The following is a 23,051-nucleotide window of genomic DNA, read 5'->3' as shown; positions in this document are numbered from 1 at the left end:
GAGCAGCACACAGCAATGAAAATACTATAGGACAAGTAGGCAAGAAACCTGGATCATGGCAAGAAATGTTGGCTCTATTGTGACCAGTGAGTGACTTTGCAAAGTCACCTGTTTTCATTTTCTTTTTCCACAAAACTAGGGTTTTAAATTATTTGTTCTAAAGATTTTTCCTAATTCTAAACTCTTGTGCATTTGTCTTTTTAAAAATAGGGCAGTATAGGTGAAAGGGGTAGAAAGTATCCTTGTGGAATTAAGGATCTTAGGCTTTCTCTCCTAGAATCTTCTGTGTGCTCCTATGTGGCTTGGCTACTCCCCATTTTGGTGCAGCTATCTTTCTGGAATATCTCCTAACCAGCATGCTACAAATTTCCATTCTTATCTTTTCTATTCCCTACATTCCTGTCTTCCTTTATTCAGCGTATTCCCTTACATTGGTAGAACACTTATTCCAGAGGTTTTCTGAGAAAGAGTGAGAAGGAAATTGTTTTTTCAGACTTGAATGTCTGACAATGTCTTTACTGTACTTTCACATTTGATTAATAATTTGGTTGGGTATATTATCCTAACTTGGATATAACTTTTCTTCAACAATTGAAAGCATGATCCACATTCTACTAGCTTCCAATATTGGTTTAGAGACGTTCACTATTCTGACTCCTGATTCTTCACCTATGACCTGCCTTATTCTCAACTCTGGAAGTCTGGATTACATCTTTCAGTTTCTATCGTACATTAAGTTTCATTATAGTGTCCTTTGTGTGGGATATTTTTAACACTGTGCGTGGTACTTGTTAAACCTTTTCATCTGGAAATTATTTCTTCTCTTTCTGGGATTCATTTGAATGAAGTATCTTCTAGAATGACCCTTCAATTGTTCTATCTTTTTTCTCTCACTTTGCTCTTGGTTTTTTTCAACTTTACCTTCCAACTCTATCAAGTTTTCCATATCTGCTTCATTTTTAATTTTCAAAAGCCCCTTTGTTGGTTTTATTTATATCCATGTGTTCTAGATCTTCTCTTTCTATGAAACTAAATATTTATTATTTCTGCTAAGTTTTCTCCCTCTACAGACTGTGAATTTCTCAAGTTGATTTTTTGTTTGTGTTTTGAAATCTATATTTCATGTGAAAATCCTTCTGCAGAAATTTAGCACTCCTCGCTGTCTAAAGAGCTTTTAGCAAGCGAAACTTAGAAGTGCAGACTTCACCGGCCAACTGGTGAGATCTTGTCTTTGAAGGATCCCTAATGTCAATATCCTTATTTCTTTCTTCTTAGGCTGGTCAGATTTCCCAGGGATGTATCTTCAGATCTTCTGCCTGAGTAATATATGTCTGGGAACCAATAGGTGAAGATGGCTAGAAGGCTCTCACCATTCTGTATCTAACCTTTAACTTAAATATCTTCATTTGTGTTTGATGTGTCCCAGTTTAAAGACTGTTGATCTGACCCTGTCTAGAAAATAGACCTATAGCAGTCTGCTGAGAGGACAGGGCTTCACAGAGTAGGAAAAGGGAACAGAGCATTAACTACTTCATGCTTTTAAGAAATCCCTGTTTTTAGTCTTACATTTTCACTTTCAGAGGTACCCAAGGATACTCATTATCAAGACTTCAGGGGGTTTTAGAGTGTATACACAGGTTATTTCTCAGCTTTTCACACTGTTAAAAGGGTTGAGCTCTCTTAAACTGTGAGTCCACTATCACTAACCCAAACTTTCTGACTCTTGTTTTCTTTGTCCTTGTGAATTTAGGTCTTTAAAAAATTCTTCTACTATTATTTCAGTGTTGTTTCAGTAGGGAGCAAAAGAAAAAAAATATATATTCAAGCAGCTATCCCTGAAGTTATATTGACTCATATTTCCTGTTACTCTCGCCTGCCTTTTTTGGGATACTACCCTTCTTCTGCCTTCTCAGCTTGTCCTAGTACCCTGGCATTTGACTTTTTCCACTTACCTTCACTGGACATTATATGGAAAGGTTAAAAAAATTTAAGGTGTTTATTGTTCTCTTATGATCAAAAACAAGTTTAACCGTTTTGTATCTGTCTCACTCTATGCCTAAACCCATATTCAAATAAGCTGCATTTTGCTTCTATGTGACAACTACCAATATGGCATTTTGTAGTTTACAAAATATTTTCACATATGGCATCACATTTTATCCTTAAAAACCCCACTGCAAAGATAGGTCATTTTATACACACGATAGAAAACAAATGGTTAAACAGTTGGTCTGAAATTTGTTCTCTTTTGCAGGGGAAAGGAGGATGCCTCAGGAAAGAAAAAAGGTAACTTGGTCAAATTTCTTTATAAACATGCTAATGACAGATTTCCTGGAAATAAATTACTAGTATTTGCTAGCCAGAGAATCCTTTTTTGGGGGTGGGGAGGAGGTGGTATATGACTAAATTACAGAAATTTTTTTCCTCACAGTTCTGAAAGTTAGAAGTCCATGATCAAGCTGTTGGCAGAAGAATCCTTATTTATAGATTGCTTACAGCTGAATGTACGTGGTTGGTCTAGGACTGCTTATGGTAAATAATCCTGGAATCTAGGGATTTATGGGGTATAAATCCATAATCCCTGGGAAATGTAACTATCTGGGCACAAAATTAAGGTGTTTCATGACCAAAGTGACTTTCTTTTCTGTAAGTAATGTTGAAACCTTTTACGTTAACCGTGGCCAGAGTGGGAACCTGGGAGGTTGTACTATAGTCCCAGAACCCTTGCTGCTTTGCTATGCCACATGGTCATCTGCATACATGAAGTTACAGTTGACCCTTGAATGGCAGAGGGGTTAGGAAATAAATTTTGTGAGGAAATAAATTTTCTGTAATTTTGCAGTCCAAAATCCAAGTATAACTTATAGTTGGCTTTCCACATACACAGTTTCTCCATATGCATGGTTCTGAATCTGTGAATTCCATCAACTGCAGCTTATTTATTATTCTAGTATGTAATGCTGAAAAAATTTGTATGAAAGTCAACCCATGCAATTCAAATCCATGTTGTTCAGGGGTCAACTAAAGCTTGATACTACTAAGATCTCTGATTTTAATGAGTGTGATTTGATGATCCAATCCTTTAGACTCTTTGTACCATGTGATACATTCCAGTGAGATGTAAAAACAAAACGAAACACAGTAAAACCTGGGTTGCAGAATCAGAAACATACTTGCCTGCAGGTTCTATCACTGACCAACTGTTTGACTTTGGGCAAGTTACAACGGTTCAAGCCTATTTCCTTACCTATGCAATACTTCTTACATAAGATGCAAACTATCTTAATGACAAATATAACAGAACAAGAGATAAAGATGACATAATACTGCAGGACATTTAGAAACAACCTTAAACGTTGGAGGAAAATAAAGTATTGCTTACTTTTTTCTTGTAATGCCTGCAGTTTATTCAGTTCCTCATTCTCTTCATCACTCTCTTCACTGCTTGTGCTGCTGACATCCAAAACTATATCCCTTTTGGGATCTACTCGGAGAAAATTGCGGCATTCAAAAGTCAGGTGACCAGCTAAGTAAAACAAAGAAATATGAATGACAAAACTACAGATACATATTTTTTGCTTTGTTTGTCCACTAAGCAACAATTACAATTTAATAATATAATATTTAGTTTAAACTTTTATTCAGTGAGTGGTCATCTGCTTTACCTGAATGAAAAAGAACTTTTTTTAACAGGGCTTCTATTCAATAAATATTTTTTTTTGGTTACATCTTATGGATTTTAGAATACTGAATTAATGTAAATATTCTCAACTTTGGATTTTATATTTAATTCCTTTCCCCTACCTTTTTGCTTCTCATCTTACTATTACATTACCTACTATTACATGTTTCATTACACAGCTTTCACCTAACTAAAGGTGTCATAATAACATAATTGAACATGTTTTTCAAAAGAATACTTATGATTTTAATTCTAACAATAATATTCAGTCCTTAAAGATTCTCCCTATAAGAAAATTACAACAGTTATCTACCTGTTGCATGATGCAATTAAAAAATCAAACATTATAAACCCTAGGAAATGAAACAATATCACTAATATATAAGTACCTATCACCTGCATGTTAACATTTTGCTTTATTCACTTACAATTTTTTTTAAGTGAAAGGCTTGCACACATGCACACACACATACACAAAGTTGGAGAGCTTGCACCATGCCTTGGAACCCTGCCCCAAACCCATTCCATTTTCTTTGTCTTCAGAAGTTGGTTATACTGAAGTTGGTGTCTATATTTTCAGAACATCATATTATATTATTTTTTAACATAAATTCAATTATACTTACCTATCATTCTGTAACTGTTTCTGCCATTTAATACTATGTTTTGTGATTCATCTATGCTAACATAAGTAGGTGTAATTATCTCATTTTATCTGATGAATAATGTTCCATTGTATAAACATGTTTATCCTTTCTACTATTGATAGGATCTTAGGTTGCTTCCAGCATTTTGCTATTTTAAATAATGCTGAAATGTGTAATTAAACATGTGCACATATGCCACGGCCTCTCTAAGGCAGTAACTGAAATTTTTTTGACTAGGACTCACTAATGATAAAAAATAAAAATGCAATCAAATGTATTAATATATATGTTCATATGCAAATACACACTAACTCACAAAAATTAAAACAAAAATTACATGAAGCATTATGACATTTTATATTAAAAAATATGAATGCTGATAGAAACCACATAATTTATTTCACAACCCACTGTCGATTCACTACAACTCTGTTCTAGGATTAATTCCTAGTTCTCTCTTACTCAAGGATAAAATCTTTCGGAAGTCCTAGACTCATACGAGAGCATCTCCTAGGAAGGGAACAATCTTGGGCCTGGTCCTGAGCCTTGCCTTATTTCCTGAACTCAGTCAATACACGAAAATAGAAGTTCAAGAACCCTGGGTTCAGCAAATACCCTCAACACCTCCTAGACTTTCTGCTCTCCTTTGGTTGCTAGTTTCTAAGTATTCATGAATTCTGTATTTTCTCCTAGCATACTAATATATCATTGCATATTTTATACTAGTTTCTTGGTTGTTTATAGAAGGGTCCAGCCTGCCATACTGCTGGAAACAAATTTTCTTGGTTGTGATTTCCTTCCAAATGAATCATTCAACAACGTTCTTTTCAGTTTCCAAACATACGGAGCTTTCAGATTACCCTTTGCTGATTTCTAAGTGTGTTACACTGTTATCAGCGAGTATCTGTATGGTATCAGTGTTTCAGTGTTTGTATGGTATCAGTGTTTTAGTATTTGCTAAGATTTCTTTTATGGCCTATCTTGTAGTAAATTTGGGGAAAAACTTGGAATGTATTTTAAAAGAATACATCACGATTTGTTGAAGAGAGGCTTTTATGTTTATTTTATTGTTCAAACCTCCATCTTACATTTTTGTGTAATAATTTCTGACAGTATAATTTTTAAGTACCTTTATCACTATATATTTGTCCATTTTTCCTTCTAAGAGTTTTTGCTATACATGTTTTGAAATTATATTAATTGGTATAGTCAGAATCATTATTTTATCTTCTTGGTTGATTAGAACTGCTCTTGCCTCAAAAGTCTAATATTATAATTGGTCTACTAGTTGCTCTTTTGGTTATTATTAGTTGAATCATATAAAATTACCATTTTTATGAGTAAAACTGTTGAATATCAACAATATTCAACCTAATATCTATCTGCTCTTTTTCCTCCATCCCTTTACTTTGAAATTTTCTATGTAGTTTTCAGTTTTCTAAGTAGTTTCACTAATAATGGCATGTAACTGGACTTACTTTTTTAAGTTAATTTGATAACAGACTAACTTTTCATATTAATTTCTTAGCTTGGGAAACTAGTTTCTGCCTCATTGGAGGCAGTGTAAATTCACTCCTCATACGTACAAGTGGTGTAAGCTTGGGCTGTCAATTCTGAATTATTCCTTTTCCTCTAATTATTGTTTTACAGGAAGCTGAAGACAGTAAGTGAAGAGGAACTAAAAGCCTCTTGATGAAAGTGAAAGAGGAGAGTGAAAAAGTTGACTTAAAGCTCAACATTCAGAAAACTAAGATCATGGCATCTGGTCCCATCACTTCATGGCAAATAGATGGGGAAACAGTGGAAACAGTGTCAGACTTTATTTTGGGGGGCTCCAAAATCACTGCCGATGGTGACTGCAGCCATGAAATTAAAAGACGCTTACTCTTTGGAAGGAAAGTTATGACCAACCTAGATAGCATATTAAAAAGCAGAGACATTACACTGCCAACAAAGGTCTGCCTGGTCAAGGCTATGGTTTTTCCAGTGGTCATGTATGGATGTGAGAGCTGGACTGTGAAGAAAGCTGAGCCCCGAAAAATTGATGCTTTTGAACTGTGGTGTTGGAGAAGACTATTGAGAGTCCCTTGGACCGCAGGGAGATCCAACCAGTTCATCCTAAAGGAGATCAGTTCTGGGTGTTCATTGGAAGGACTGATGCTGAAGCTGAAACTCCAATACTTTGGCCACCTCGTGCGAAGAGCTGACTCATTGGAAAAGACCCTGATGCTGGGAGGGATTGGGGGCAGAAGGAGAAGGGGATGACAGAGGATGAGATGGCTGGATGGCATCACCGACTCGATGGACACGAGTCTGAGTAAACTCCGGGAGTTGGGAGTTGGTGACGGACAGGGAGGCCTGGCGTGCTGCAATTAATGGGGTCACAGAGTCGGGCACGACTGAGCGACTGAACTGAACTGAACTGAACCACAGTAAACTTTCTCATCACTTCCCCTAGACAGTAAATGAAACTTCTGTAATTCCTGCTTCACTGCTTTTTTGAGCAGTCTGGCTTTAACCAAGAGCCTCCACTCCAGCCATGCTGTGATCCTGCAGGGGTCTAAAGCTTCATTCTGTATTCCATAAAAGTCTACCCAGGAGGCCTGTGAACCTCATTGTTTTCAGCTATCATTCCCTACTCTGGCTTTGAGCTCCTTTTCCTTTCTAACATGTGGCAATTTTCCTTTTATTCTTTTGAGCTAGTTTATTTTTATTTTTGTTGTTACTATATTTTTCTCCAGTATCTCTCTCTGTTTGGAGCCAAACAAAAGACTTTCTATGTTGGTTTAGCTTGCCATTTTGATCAGAATTTCTGATGATACAATTTTTCTTTTACTTAAACTAGCTTGGCATCCAAACACCTTATACTGTCACTATTATTTAATATAAATAAACTACTTAAATAATAACCACACTGGCAGCAGTCTTTGTCTCACATCCTTTTTAGCCTTGCTTTAATGAAACTGACCCTAAACTGATAAGACGACGCATTGCTTATGAAGCTACAAAAAATTTTCTTTTTTTTTCAATTGGGGAACATAAGTGAGCAAACTTAGGAAATTACTCCAAAATATTGTTCTTGTGAGTTCTTTTCTAAATAGACTCTCATGAGCAGAAAAATTCTTAGATGATCAGAAAATTAAATTTTGACCACAGATATGCACAGACCTTTCAAAGTTATAACATTTCAGTAGCTGATTGCAAAAAGTAATGGGGCTTATTGAGTAATAGAAAAACAGACCCCTAAATTTATACAAAAATACAAGAGGCCCTGAAGAGCCAAAAAATTCTGAAAAAGAATAGAGGTGGAAGACTCATATTTCCTGATTTCAAAACTTAGCACAAAGCTACAGAAATCAAACAGGGTGATACAGTCATAAGGAGAGTCACATAAACCAGTGAAATAGTCCAGACATAAACCCACACGTATATAGTCAATTGCTTTTTGACAAATTTGTTAAGTCTATTCAATGGGGAAAGCACTGTTCTTCAACAGACAGTGCTAGGAGAACAGGATTTCCACATGCAAATTAATGAAGTTGAATTCCTCACCTCACATCATATGCAAAAACTGACTCGAAATGGATCAAAGACCATTACAATGTAAGAGCTAAAAGCATAAAAATCTTAGAAGAAAGCATGGGGTAAGTCTTCTTTAACTTGGATTTGGCAATGGATTCTTACATGTAAAACACTAACAGCAAAACAACAAAAGATAAAACTGGTAAGTTGAATTTCATCAAAATTTAAAACATTTGTGCAAAGAAATTATGAAAGTGAACAGACAACCTACAGAATGGAAGAGAAGATTTGCAAATTATATATTTGATAGGGTTTAGCATTTAGTATATATACAATTCCCACAACTCAAGAACAAAAAGACAACTCAAATAAAAAAAGGGCTAAGAAACTGAATAGACATTTCTCCAAAGATGACATACAGATGGCTAACAAACACATGAAAAGATGCTCAACATCACTCATTATTAGAGAAATGCAAATCAAAACCACAATGAGGTACCATTACACGCCAGTCAGGATGGCTGCTATCCAAAAGTCTACAAGCAATAAATGCTGGAGAGGGTGTGGAGAAAAGGGAACCCTCTTACACTGTTGGTGGGAATGCAAACTAGTACAGCCGCTATGGAAAACAGTGTGGAGATTTCTTAAAAAACTGGAAATAGAACTGCCATACGACCCAGCAATCCCACTTCTGGGCATACACACTGAGGAAACCAGATCTGAAAGAGACACGTGCACCCCAATGTTCATCGCAGCACTGTTTATAATAGCCAGGACATGGAAGCAACCTAGATGCCCATCAGCAGGTGAATGGATAAGGAAGCTGTGGTACATATACACCATGGAATATTACTCAGCCATTAAAAAGAATTCATTTGAACCAGTCCTAATGAGATGGATGAAGCTGGAGCCCATTATACAGAGTGAAGTAAGCCAGAAAGATAAAGAACATTACAGCATACTAACACATATATATGGAATTTAGAAAGGTGAGAACGATAACCCTATATGCAAAACAGAAAAAGAGACACAGAAATACAGAACAGACTTTTGAACTCTGTGGGAGAAGGTGAGGGTGGGATATTTCAAAAGAACAGCATGTATACTATCTATGGTGAAACAGATCACCAGCCCAGGTGGGATGCATGAGACAAGTGCTCCGGCCTGGTGCACTGGGAAGACCCAGAGGAATCGGGTGGAGAGGGAGGTGGGAGGGGGGATCGGGATTGGGAATACATGTAAATCCATGGCTGATTCATATCAATGTATGACAAACCCACTGGAAAAAAATAATAATAATAAAAAAAAAAAAAAGAAAATACCTGAAAAAAAAAAAAAAACATAATTAGTCATTCGAGAAACGCAAATGAAAATCACAAGCTACCACATCTACTGAGATGGCTACAATTTAAAAAAAAATAGAAAAAAGGAAAATAAATATTGGCAAGAATGTGGAGAAACTGGAACTCTTATATTGATATATTTCTGGTGGGAATATAAAATGATGGAGCTGCTGTGGAAAACTGGCAACTCCTCAAGCTCAACATATATGACCCAGTGTTCCACACCTAGTTATATACCCCAATGAATTGAAAACAGGGACTCAAACAGATGTGTACACATTAATATTCATTGCTCATTATTCACAACAGCCAAAAGGTAAAAATAACCCAAGTGTCTATCAACAGATAAATGAATTAAGAAAATGTGGTACATCTAGACAATGAACTATCATTCAGTCATAAGGAAGAATGAAGTTATGATATGTGCTACAACATGAACGAACTTTGAATACATTAAGCTAAGTGAAATAAGTCAGACACAAAAGGACAAATATATGATTCCACTTACATGAAATATATAGAATGACCAAATTCATAGAAATAGAAAGTAGATTAGAGGTTACCAGAGTCTGGAAGAAGGGAGGAGTGGGGAGTTAGTGCTTAATGTTTATAGAGTTTCTGTTTGGTATGATGAAAAAGCTTTGTAACTGAGAGTGATGGTTGTACAATACTGGGAATGTAATTAACACCACTGAATTGTATACTTAAAAGAAGTTAAAATGGCAAATTATGTTATATGTATTTTACCACAATTTTTTTGAATGAGGAAAAAAATACCATGGCATAGTATAATAAAGTCTTACAAATAACCAGAATTCAATTCCCAGTTTTCAGAGCAATCCTGAAATATATATATATATATATATATAATTAACAACAGAGTAATCCTCTTGATTTTTGAAGAATAACTATGGCAAGGCATAGATCTAGAACTTGCATTAGCTAATTCAATCTTTACAACAAGTCTATGGAAATAAGTACTATAATCTCATTTTACAGACAGGAAACTGAATCACAGGCTGGTTAAGTAACTTGCCCAAAGTCACACAGCTAGTTATTGCCCACTGTTTAAAAGTTATACCTAGGTGGCAGACCAATGGTTCTGAATATTCCTAAAAATGTGTGTGTGCTCAATTGCTAAGTTACCTCTGACTCTTTGTGACCCCATGGACCATGACCTGCCTGGCTCCTCTGTCCATGGGATTTTCCAGGCAAAAATACTGGAGTGGGTTGCCATTTCCTTCTCTAGGTGATCTTCCTGACCTGGGCATATAACTTGTATCTCCTGCATTGCAGGCAGATTCTTTATCACCTAGCCACCTCTTGGGACTATGAAATCTACCTACCTCACAGGGTTGTTTTAGCAATGAAATGCAATGAATTTAACCAAGCTCTGTCTCTATCTTAGGTCCTGAGTTTTGAGAACATAAGAACTACATTATAAACTTCTGAATTCTTTTTTTTTTTTAAACTTCTGAATTCTTAAACCCAGTTAAACCCCCAAACTTCACATCCCTATCATTTCTATTCCTACCCAAAAGTATAGGCATCTGTATTCATGTAACTTCCCTGAAGTGTCGCCCATATATTGCTCTTTCTGTTCCTCTGACTTAACTAACCATCACCCCTGTATCTCCCAATCGTTTTATGACAGCTGCTGAAACACACAATCCCTTGTGGTCAAACTGTGCTCAGAAAGCTCCCTCTACCACTTTTTAAAGGGATAGCTGGCTCTTCCCTGAAGATGCCTCTCTACAGCTTACCTCAGTTATTATTAGCATGCCCCCCGCTTCTTATCACCGCTTCCAAGGAGCAGTTCCCTAGGCTCCGCTTTGGGCTTCCCTGGTGGCTCAGATGATAAAGAATCTGCCTGCAATATGGGAGACTCAGGTTCGATTCCTAGGTCGGGAAGATCCCCTGGAGAAGATAGTGGCTACCCCCACTCCTGTAATCTTGCCTGGAGAATGCCATGGACAGAGGAGCCTGGGCGGGCTACAGTCCACGGGGTCGCAGAGTCGGACACGACTGAGAGACTAACACATGCTCCCGCTCAGCCCTCCGTGGCTGTACCCCCATCCACCAGACCTGCCGGAACCCGGCTCAGACTAGCTCTTTACTTTAGGCTTTCCTCCAAGTCTCATGTTAAAAGAAGTCCAAGTAGACACACTGATATTAGTAGACAGACTGGGAAATCCATTCTAGATTTTGAAGTGAACATAGCATTTATATATATAGAACTTCCCTAAGTCTTTTTTAATGTAAAAATTCAAACAAGCTTTATCATTAAGTGCATCACACACAGAGAAGACTAGAGAAGAGTATATAAAATGAATACTTACAGTTAAAAGAGAATAAAGTAAATAGCTGCATCTCTCACGTGAGGGAACAGACTGTTACCAGAACCTTGACTAACTCTCTGTGTGCCCTTCCCCCACAAACCACGTGCAGACCCCTCTGCCCTCTCCCCATAACCACTAGCCTCACTTAGGTATGTCTTCTCTGCGTTTCACTGTGGGCTTACTCATTATGCCACAGCTTTTCACTGTGGGCACTCCTAAACTTAAATCTTAAATAAAGAAATGAAATTAAGAAGGATTGAAAGACATAAAGTATATATAAATATAAGCAAATTTAAAAAACAGAAAAGACTTCATTGTACTCATTTCTTGCATGCGAGCACATTCGTCAGGAGTTTTTATTTATATGAAGGATATGTATACCTACATGCCCACTTTTGCTAGTTAGGAAGCTTCAACTGAGCCAGGTTTCAGTTGTTGCTTGGAGGCATGTGACTTGGTTCTCCCAGCAAGCTTTTATTCTTAGCCCTTCTCTTGGAGATTCATACCTCAAGTACTCTCTTAATGCATGATTTAAAAAATAAAATTTTTTTCCATACAAGAACATCTTTATTCTGTTACAAAATAACTCTGCTATGAACTAGAGTATCAACAACAATCCAGGTTCATTTGCATTTTCTCCAAACAACTTAGAAAACAGTGTAATTCCACTGTTAGAGCTGTTATCAAGGCTTTAGGAATTGTCACATTTATGTAGAGAAATGATATTTGCTTACAGTCCGTAAGTACAGATTTAAATTGCATAATTGCACATGCTGAAGTTTACTTTTCCATTCCATTTCATTAATCATAATGGAGCTGTTTAAATCAAGGTTTCACCAGACCAAATTCACCTTTATAAAGAGTTAATTCAATCAACAGGAAAATCTTTCATAAACAGTTTCCACTGCTCACCTCTTCACCTAGTGTCTGCAGGGATAAGGAATAAAAGGTTAAGTATCTATATAGGTTTTTCTGGAATAGACTTTCTCCAAGCTCCTAAATCTACTCCACTTGTACTTCATGACATCTTTGCTAGTCACCAGATACACAGCCACCTGTCACTGGGTCCACGGCAGGGAATAGAAGTGAGTATTTAGTGCTGGCAGAGGGATTTCTGAATTTTCTGCAAACCCGAGCCAAATAACAGAGCTAAAGGACTATGCCCAAGGCCTGAAATCAGGATGCTAAATCACACTGTCCAAAGAGGCAATGATTCATTGCACAAAATGCTATTCTTTAATGTACTTACGGTAGCCACATTTTTTACAGCCTGCTCGGACACTGTCCTTGTTGCAACCTGAAATACAATTAGATAACATTTTAGAAGACATATAGATAAGTAAAAACAAACATTTCATCACATGGAAAAGCTGAGAAAACCACTTGCGATAGACTTTATTTCTTAAAAAAACCAAATCCCTCATGACCTAGTTTAGAGTACTACTCAACTATTATAATTACTAGAAATCACTGGAAAAGCTAATTCATTAAAATTATTTCCTTGACAAATACTTAAAGAAGATATTTTTCTCTAACACAAGAGAAATGCAGTATGATAGTCAAGAGTTTCAACATTTCAAGGATTCTCTAACACTGCAGAAGAAATTCCAGGGTACTTTGGCCTATCCCTCAAATACAAAGCAATTGACTAGATAGATATGTAAACATTCAGGTTAACAAATGTTCTTCTGTTTACCCTTAAAAGAAAAAGAAATTCTAACTTTCTTAAAGGAATTGGTGAAATTTTAGAAAGATACTTTAATTGCTAGGTATTAGAAGGAACATCTCAAATTGGCACTCAGATTTTGACAAGAGAAAGGAAACTAGTCACAGACTCAGTCTGACCATGTTTATAAGTATTTACAGTATCTCTGTATAATTAGTGGTACCTACAAGTAATTTGAAGATACAAAGAACAGATGAAATAACATTGATTTTTTATTGTGATAAAATACATACAAAATTTTATGTTAACCATGTCAAAGTGTACAATTCAGCGGTGTTAAGTACATTCACAATGTTATGCAACCATCACCACTACATGATTTCCAAAACTTCATTCGTATCATCTCAAACAGTAACTGTAACCAATAAACAATATAGTCAATCCCCCTCTTTCTTTAGCCCCTGGTAATCTCTGTTCTGTTGTCTGTCTCTATGCATTTGCCTATTTTAGCTCTCTTATATAGGTGGAATCATACAACATTTATCCTTTTGCACTTGGCTTATTGTATCTAGAATTAAGGTTTCATGGTTCATCCATACTGTAGCACAAAACAGAATAGCATCCCTTTTCATGACTGAATAATATTCCACTGTGTGTGTATATATACTTGAAACTGATTTTAACCTCCAGTAAGGGCTGCCATCAATCAATCAGAGGGCCAGTACAGTATTACTCTATTTACTTAATGAAGGGTATTTCACTTCCAAATCCTTCAAATGGAGATATCCCAATTTAATATGGTAGCTAGTGTAATATACCTAATTTTTTAAAAAAAGATCTTTTTCAAACCATTTCAGTATTATAAAGTCAAATATTAATTTCCAGTTAAAATATACATTACTGAGTTGTTCTAGTAAAAATACAGTCAGTTCTGCTACAATGCTTGATTTTAAAGACATAAATTAGTTCCAATGCATCTAAGAGGGAACACTTTGAGTACAATGTGTCCATGAAATAGACTAGGTGAATACAAAAAACTGCATCCAGTTGACTGGAGCCTTAAAACACACATGGGCACACCTCAAAACATTTCTAGTGACCTCAGTTCACCCCATGTGTGCTGACAGCAGCATCCATACCTATCTGGTTTTGTATTATCACCTTCCTACTATTACTTTAGAACAACTCACAAGCTGCAACTCTTCTGAATTCCACTTCCACAGCAAACTTCAGGTCTTTTAGAAGGTATAATGCCCTACTTATTTCAGTATTTATGTATCTCTTAGCCAATTAACATGTGCAGATAGGTTCCTATGATTTTTTATGTAACAGTGATGAAATTTTTGAGTGTGGTGCCCCAACCTTATTTTTCTCCCCTGAAACCTGTGGGTTTTATTGCAGAGTGTAAAAACACATATGCTGCACTGTAGCAGAATTGTGAAATGAAATTGGGTTAATAATAAAATCAGGCTCTTTGTTATGAAATAACTGCATATTGAAAAAAAGGCTCAGAGAATCCAGGTCAATGTCAAGTTTGCTTCCATAGAAACCATAGACACTGAATAACACTGAACAAAACTGTGCTAAATGCCCCGTTATCTTTCTTACAGCAAACTTAAGACGCTGTAATGGACAGATTTGAAATCATCTCATCTCAGCACGTATTAGAAATTAACTCATCTCTGACGAAAGACATTGATAAAACTCATCATTCAAGTATCTCATATTTTTAGAATGAATAAAATATGAAACTTTTTCAGAGCAGTTCATCTTCTTTAATAAGGTTGTAATTTTTACACGAAAGGGAAGTATAATAAGAACTCTAAATAATTTCACATCAGCTATTTCCTCATCAGTCTTTGGTTAAATTAAGATTTCAAGCTTCATTTGTCTATAATTTTTGTGACTATCTGGCCAACTAAATGCTTCTACCTGGAACCTTGAACCTATCTTCCTGGAACCTATCTTTCTTGAACCTTCTACCTGGAGCCTATCTTCCCTTCCCTGCCTAAATTAGCAAGCCAGTTTCTGCTGTCTGGAACAAGAACTCTGTTGATACACCAGTACTTGAGATCTGTGTCAAACTGAACAGCAGGATTGTAAGGGAGGCCCTGACTCTGACAAGTTTTCCATTTCCCCACTTAGGTTCCCATGCTGTTCTCTGCTCCACTCCTCTTCAAATTTTGAGAATAATAAACCTGCCTCCCTCAAAATGTTTCTACCATCCAAAAGCCATTAAATAATCATGACCTACAATCCAAAAGCCATTAAATAATCATAACCTATAATCCAAAAGCCATCAAATAAAAACTCAGAAATCTGGCTACATAACAAAATCTGAATGGCAAAGACTACCAAAAGCAAACTCAAAATACACTTTAAAAAAATAGGAAAAAATATTTGCAATTCCTAGTACCAACAAAGGGCAGTTATCCCTACTCTATAAAACCCACCAAATCATTAAGACCAATTGCCACTAGGGAAAAAATGGGGCAAAGAAACGGAACACGACTTTCACTGAAAAGGAAATAAAGACAACTCTGAAACATGTGGACAGATGCTCAGTCTTATTCATGATAAATGAAATGTACATTAAAATCTATCCTGGGATTCCATTTTCACTCATCTGGACAGCAGAAATTGAAAAGGTTGGAGACAGCGTGGCAGGGCATATACATATGTGTATCCCTGGTAGAAGTATAAACCAGTACCATCTCTATGGAAAGTAAGCAGACAAAATCATCAGAAGCACTCAAGGACATACTCCTTTGATACAGCATATCCACATTTGGGGACTAATCCTCAATTTACCTGCACAAATGCATACAGGTTTATGTACAAAGTTATTCACTGCAGCATATTTGTAATAGTAAAAGAGTGGAAGTAATCTAGTCATCAATTATGGTATAAAAGAATAAGGATGATGTTTACTTAATGATATGCAATGATCTCTGAAAGAAAAAAGTAAACTATAGAATATTGCTTGTGGTACATTGCTATTTGTATAAAAGGAAGGAAAACCCCTGCACAGTTATACATAATATACATTTTATATACATTACATTAATAGATACAGACATGTAAAAAAAATCTCTGCAAGGATATACATTGGTTACCTGAAGAAAGCAGTCCTGGCTCCAGGGGGGAAAGGGTGAGAGGCATGTCACTACAGACCTTTTATATCTCTAAAATTTAAAACATGTGAATGAGTTGCTTTCTCAAAAACCAAGCCAAGAATCCTCCCTCAAACAAACCAAACCCAACACTAAGAAGGGTTGCTATCATGCAAGTATTTGTAGACAAAAGGCAATGACTGCACTTGTAAATTCTTCAGAGAAGCTACATTGCAGATTTTCAATAAAATTTCATTAACTGAAGATTTTAGGAGCAAATTGCAGAAGTCTTTACATCTTGCATTATTATATGTTACAGAGGCTTCCTCTGAATCTAGAATTCTGCTGAGGTTGAGTGGTAGGAGTCCTTCCCCTCCCAGGGAACTTACAGGAGCAAAAAATGCTAGATTCTCCAGATTTGGGCCATGCTACATTTTGTATACAACTTAGTGTCTAGCATGGTGTAGAGTGGTTAGGAGATTCTCAACAAATTTTTGTTGCTTTGAGGTTATAAACTTAAGAAAATACTTCAACAGTTGGGAATCAGTCATTTCTACAGCTCCCAATTGCCAGCTTTGAAACTATTGTCATTAGTCTATCTGAAACATGATAGGCTCTAGAAGAAAAGGAATTAAAAGACAAAAGAAAACAAAACAATGATTGCTGGGTAGGGGGAAATGACTGAGACACAAGGAAACTTCCTGAGGTGATGGAAATATTCAAATTTTTTATGTACATATGATTCTTCAAGTTGTAGAAAAGTTTTCCTGCCACCTACATCAATAACATACACTGCCACTTGTGCCAGGTAACTCTTCACCGGGAATGGTTAATTATTAACATGAATGTAAGAATGTGAATGATAAAAGCAGTTTCAAAAGAAAGAAAACTTCACTGAGGGGCTTCCCCGGTGGCTCAGCGGTAAAGAAGCTGCGTGCAGTGCAGGAGACGCGGGTTCGATCCCTGGGATGGGAAGATCCCCTGGAGAAAGAAATGGCAGGCCACTCCAGTATTCTTGCCTGAGAAATCCCACAGACAGAGGAACCTGGGGTCACCAGAGTCAGACACGATTTAGCGACTAAACCACAACTTCACTGAGTTTCAGTGTGTTAAAATGCCCTTTCCTTAATAACAACTCCGAGTCCATAATCTCACGAAGTAACAAGGTATACATTTCATTGTGTTACCTACACAATGGTTACACACACTGCAGTGGAAAAGCAGCTAAAGCAGGTGACCATAAAACAGGTGAGGCTGATTATCATCTGTGGAAACTAACCTTGATACGTTATAGTCATACTTTGTAATAATCACTAGCAGGCCCACCCAAAAAAACGCCATGCTGTAGAAGGGGGCAGCAGAGGATGAGATGGCTTGACAGCATCACTGACTCAATGGACACGAATCTGAGCAAACTCCAAGAGACAGTGAAGGACAGGGAAGTCTGGTGTGCTGCAGTCCAAGGGGTTGCAGAGAGTCAGACATGACTAAGCAACTGAACAACAACATCTGTATGAGCATTATACCTAAAAATAAAAGCGCATTCTTGTCCTTTTTGATGATCAGAATCGTTGCAGCCCTATTTTCGTGTAATACACTATCTGGATCAATCATCCGAGAAATTACCTTCACATTTTCTGTATTTTCTAACGGCACTGGCACTGTGCTTTTACAGTGCTGTCATGCTTATTATTTCAATTTTTTCCTGGGTTTAAGCAGTTTATCTATGTCTTACCATCTAACTTAATGGCACAATTTAAGATGATTACACTTTGAAGCATTATTTTGAATTGAAAGAAGGTTAACATATCTATAACTCTGGTCTAAGTCTAAGGGAACTTCAATAAGGATTTTTTTAAAAAAATCACTTTTGTCCTCTTTCTTAAGCAGTGCATTACATTTCATTACTTGACCTAAGTTTTATGAGGACACAGGCTGTGACACTGTGTCCCCCACTGTGCCTATACCACAGTGGTGCTCAAAACACTTGCTCAAATAATGAAACCAACAGTGGCAGCAGGTCAACTCAGGATGCAGCTGTGTGGGGCAAAGGCCACCTGGGCTGACTCAGCTTATCAGGATGCTGAGGCAATCTACTGTGAAGACTGGACTTTCTCCGCTGGCCCCTTACACGTTGATATTCTCCAAGCTCCAGCCACAGACCTTCCCTTCACACTCTACACATTCCATCTGCGCAAAGACTTCCATTCCCCCGGCCTATTATAAGTGTGTGGATGACACCAAATTGTTCTTTGATTCTGTTTTCCTTCCTAAGCTACAGATTTTCTCTCTTACTGTCTATTAGATATTTCCATTCCTTGACTACACCTCAACACAAGACCCAACTGAACACATCATCTCGCCAAAAACTGCTTCTTCTCAGGTGTTGCCTGAAATAGCCCCACCCAACTGCCTAACAGTGAAACCCAGGTGTACCTCATTTCCAATCTTACTCACCTAGCATGAATCAATCAGTGATTTGACCACCAGAAATGTATCTCCAATCTATCTACTTCTCTCCTTTTTTACTGAGACCATCTGGTGAGGCATCATAACTTACCAGTTACTCTGAACTGGTGACTCTGCCTCCAAACTAGCTCTCCTCCAATCTACTGTGCAGCCATAATGCGCTTTCCAAACGTGAGTACGTTTAAAAATCCTTAAATCTCTTCCTGTGGTCCTGATGGAAACATCCAAATTCCTTCTCATGGCTTAAAATGTCCTCTATGAATGGGAAATTGCCTCGTAATTATACTAAAACATGGCAAAATGGATAAGCACACAGGGTCCAGAGGAACCGCACTGACCCATCACTTCCTAGCTGTCTCAATTTACTCACTTGACTTCTCTGTCCCTCAGCATTCTGAACTGCAGAATGGACATTGTAATACCTATCTCACAGTGTGGGTGCCAATGTTAAATAAGAGAAAAATACAATGCTTGAGACAGCGTCTGACACATCTGACATGCAGCAATTGCTTAGTAAATATTAGCTACTGTTGTTCTGTCTCCAGTTAATTTCTCAGTTCTCTATGTTTATACTCGGAGTTCCATCCAAAGGGCACATCTTTCCTTTCGTCTTCTCACACATTTCTTCTTCCTTTGCATATCTGGTCCCTCCGGCTATAAGTCCCCCTCCCACAATTCTTCAGGTCTCATCCTAAATGCCACATCCTCTGGAAAGTCCTTCTGAACTCTCCAGTCTCCTATCAGATGCCCTTTCTATGTGCTCCTCAAGGCTGTGTATTTTCCCTGTCATACACCTGTCTGACTTTCTAGTACTTTCTTTTCACTGCTAAACTGTAAGTCCTGTGCGAAGAGCAACTGTATTCCTGGGGCCTAGCACAGAGCCTAGCATGCAATACGCCTTTAATGAAAATTGCCAGGTCTATGAATAAGTATATCTTTCATCTCCTACAAGATCTCAATGACCCAGATAACCATGATGGTGAGATCATTCACTTAGAGCCAGACATCCTGGAATGCAAAGTCAAGTGGGCCTTATGAAGCATCACTACAAACAAAGCTAGTGGAGGTGTTAGAATTCCAGTTGAGCTATTTCAAATCCTAAAAAATGATGCTGTGAAAGTGTTGCACTCAATATGCCAGCAAATTTGGAAAATTCAGCAGTGGCCATGGGACTGGAAAAGGTCAGTTTTCATTCCAATCCCCAAAAAAGGCAATGCCAAAGAATGTTCAAAATACCACACAATTGCACTGGTCTCACACGCTAGCAAAGTAATGCTCAAAATTCTCCAAGCCAGGGTTCAATGTGCGTGAACTGAGAAATTCCAGATGGTCAAGTTGGATTTAGAAAAGGCAGAGGAACCAGAGATCAGATTGCCAACATCCATTGGATCATAGAAAAAGCAAGAGAGTTCCATAAAAATATCTACTTCTGCTTTATTGACTACGCTAAAGCCTTTGACTGTGTGGATCACAATAAACTGTGGAAAATTCTTTAAGAGATGGGAATATGAGACCACCTTATTTGCCTTCTGAGAAACCTGTACGCAGGTCAAGCAACACTTAGAACCAGACATGGAACAGACTTGTCCAAAATTGGGAAAGGAGTACGTCAAGGCTGTATATTGTCACCCTGCTTATTTAACTTACATGCAGAATACATTATGCAAAATGCTGGGCTAGATGAAGTGCAAGCTGGAATCAAGACTGCCAGGAGAAATATCAATAATCTCAGATATGCAGATGACACCACCCTTATGGCAGAAAGCGAAGAACTAAACAGCCTCTTGATGATAGTGAAAGAGGAGAGTGAAAAAGCTGGCTTAAAACTCAACATTGAAAAAAAGAAGATCATGGTATCCGGTCCCATCACTTCCTGACAAGTTGAAGGGGAAACAATTGAAATAGTGACAGACTTTCTTTTCTTGGGCTCCAAAATCACTGCAGATGGTGACTGCAGCCATGAAGTTAAAAGACGCTTGCTCCTTGGAAGAAAAGCTATGACCAACCTAGACAGCGTATTAAAAAGCAGAGACATTACTTTGCCAACAAAGATCTGTCTAGTCAAAGCTATGGTTTTTTCAGTAGTCATGTGTGGATGTGAGAGTTGGGCTATAAAGAAAGCTGAGCGCCGAAGAATCGATGCTTTTGAACTGTAGTATTGGAGAAGACTCTAGAGAGTCCCTTGAACTGCAAGGAGAGCAAACCAGTAAATCCTAAAATAAATCAATCCTGAATATTCATTGGAAGGAATGAAGCTGATGCTGAAGCTCCAATACTCTGAGCACCTGATGCGAAGAACTGACACTGGAAAAGACCCTGATGCTGGGAAAGACTGAAGGAGGGAGAAGGGGACGACAGAGGATAAGATGGTTGGATGGCATCACCAACTCAATGGACATGAGTTTGAGCAAGTTCCCAGAGTTGGTGATGGACGGGAAGCCTGCATGCTGCAGTTCATGGGGTCGCAGAGAGTCGGACATGACTGAACTGACAGTGCCCTGTGTGATCCTCCCAAACTGCAGTTGGTAGAACAGTCCAACCTTCCCATACGTAACAGCTATGTGCAAAGTACAGCTCAGCAAAGGCTGCCACAGAACAAACGTGGTCAATAATAGTGGCGAGGGCAGGTTAAAACAAAGTTAGGGCTTCTGAACCACAGCAATTCTGTCTTTAATAAGTACTGTGAATCTCCAAGTTGCATGTTTGAGTAGGGGGAGGGGTGGGAGTGGGGGTGGTGGTGTTTATTTCTCAAAATAGCTCCCGCAAGGAGAACTGAAAGGAACCACGGGTATAAATCAGCACATCTCCTTTTTCTTTTTTTTTTTTTAAACAGTTGCAGAAACTGAGGCCCAGAAGGGCAAAAAGACGGGTTCAGGACCACACAGCTACTATATGTAACAGGAAGAGAGAGAAGTGGAACCCCAGAGGCTCATTTCAGCCCTGACACTTCCAGTGCAAACAATGCCTTCGGCTTCTTGGGTCCGCCAAGTGTTGCCACCTCAAATTTTATTTTCAAACCATACTAAAGTTGAGGTTAGTTTTTCTGGGCCAGCTGCCTCCTAGGCCTGCAGATAGGAGTCTGTCTCAAACACCCCATCCCCCACGCCGCCCTATATATACTTTCCTTGTAAGTCCGTTTTTGGCAGTGGGAGCTGAGCTGCTGCGGGGGGAGATAGTTTCTTTCTTCTTTTCTTTCCTTAAGAGTTTATTTTTGGACTGTAAAATTTTTCTTGTAAACCAAACGAACCTGATAATTTTAACGCCTCCACCCTCGGGCACTACTCCTTACTCGGCGCACACTAACCTACCCTACCTACTCCCTCCCTCGCCCAAACCCCTGCGGTTGGTCTTTACCTGGAATTGCCATGGCGTTGGTAAGAGGGGTCGCAGAACCCCTAGGCTTTTGAGGGATCGCTCGCTTCCCGCTGGCCGCGAGGACAACACCCAGCCAGGGGGCCGTCTGTCTCCCACCCGCGCCGCGGCACCCGGGTGACAGGAGGCGAAGGCCCTAGAAGCCCCTGGAGGCCGCGGAACCAAGTGGCTGCTGATGCAGTTTCCGGGGGAATCGTATTGTACACCACACACGGCGCGAACCATTACTGCCAGCTTCGAGGGGGTGAAGGAGACCGGCCCACGCGTGTAGTGAAGTAAACAACACCAAGACTTACGAACTGTTGGTTTAAAAATTGGAATACAAGTTAACTTAATCTACAGAAGATTAATAGTCTCTTCTCAATTCTCTGGACACCATTGGAATCCCCCTTTTCAGGATTAGCGGTGCTCGGGTCCGGGAGGAACATGGCGGCTTCCGTGAGGACCTAGCTTTGGGAAGAGAGTGTTTGTTGTGGTGCCACTGTCTTGCGGGATATTGACCGGCTGGAGCTTTCCGCGACTTCCCAATTTAAGGAAGCGTGACCGATAGGTGGACAGCTCTAGTTACCGGCGGTTCGCTCTCATCCCCATTTAGGAGCGGAGTCCTGAGCACTGACCAGAATGAGCAACATTTACATCCAGGAGCCTCCCACGAACGGGAAGGTGAGTCTCACATAGGGTACCTGGGCTCCCCAAAGCGATATCTCATTGATTAAAGGAATTCTGGGGTTTTAGGGGTGAAAGAGATTGCAAAAACTTTACCTATGTCTCTGAGCAGGATTGCATTGAAAACCATATGCTGGCACTTCTCAGCACATAATTGAAAAAGTCCTCAAGTGGAGATTTCTTCATCAACCAACAATTATTTCTCCGTCTACCAACCTCCTGGCTGCTCTGT

The 23,051-nt window shown here is 38.5% G+C and overlaps 2 protein-coding genes across 6 annotated transcripts in view; one reads left to right on the top strand and one right to left on the bottom strand.

Moving 5' to 3' along the window:
• SREK1IP1 (SREK1 interacting protein 1) overlaps nt 1-22,324 on the bottom strand; it is a 36,570-nt gene extending 14,246 nt beyond the window's left edge. For 2 of the 3 annotated variants that reach the window (XM_043887745.1, XM_043887747.1), the window contains exons 1-4: nt 22,136-22,324; nt 16,316-16,384; nt 12,783-12,830; nt 3,383-3,526 (exon numbers count right to left, since the gene is read on the bottom strand). In XM_043887745.1, the coding sequence (XP_043743680.1) occupies nt 3,383-3,526; nt 12,783-12,830; nt 16,316-16,361 (238 nt within the window). In that variant the 5' untranslated portion in view covers nt 16,362-16,384; nt 22,136-22,324. The remainder of the gene's footprint in view (nt 1-3,382; nt 3,527-12,782; nt 12,831-16,315; nt 16,385-22,135) is intronic. The other variant, XM_043887746.1, reaches the window with a different exon arrangement.
• A 36-nt stretch (nt 22,325-22,360) lies between these two features.
• Nucleotides 22,361-23,051, top strand: part of CWC27 (CWC27 spliceosome associated cyclophilin) — a 245,543-nt gene continuing 244,852 nt past the window's right edge. For 2 of the 3 annotated variants that reach the window (XR_006337842.1, XM_043887741.1), the window contains exon 1: nt 22,361-22,816. Coding sequence is in view for 2 of the 3 variants with exons in the window: in XM_043887741.1 (XP_043743676.1) it covers nt 22,775-22,816 (42 nt within the window). In the remaining variant the exon portion in view is untranslated. The remainder of the gene's footprint in view (nt 22,817-23,051) is intronic. The other variant, XM_043887740.1, reaches the window with a different exon arrangement.

Source organism: Cervus elaphus, chromosome 25 (assembly GCF_910594005.1).
Source record: "Cervus elaphus chromosome 25, mCerEla1.1, whole genome shotgun sequence".
NCBI lineage: Eukaryota > Metazoa > Chordata > Mammalia > Artiodactyla > Cervidae > Cervus > Cervus elaphus.
The sequence above is the reverse complement of the archived record's forward strand: the minus strand, read 5'-3'. Positions and strand labels throughout refer to the sequence as shown.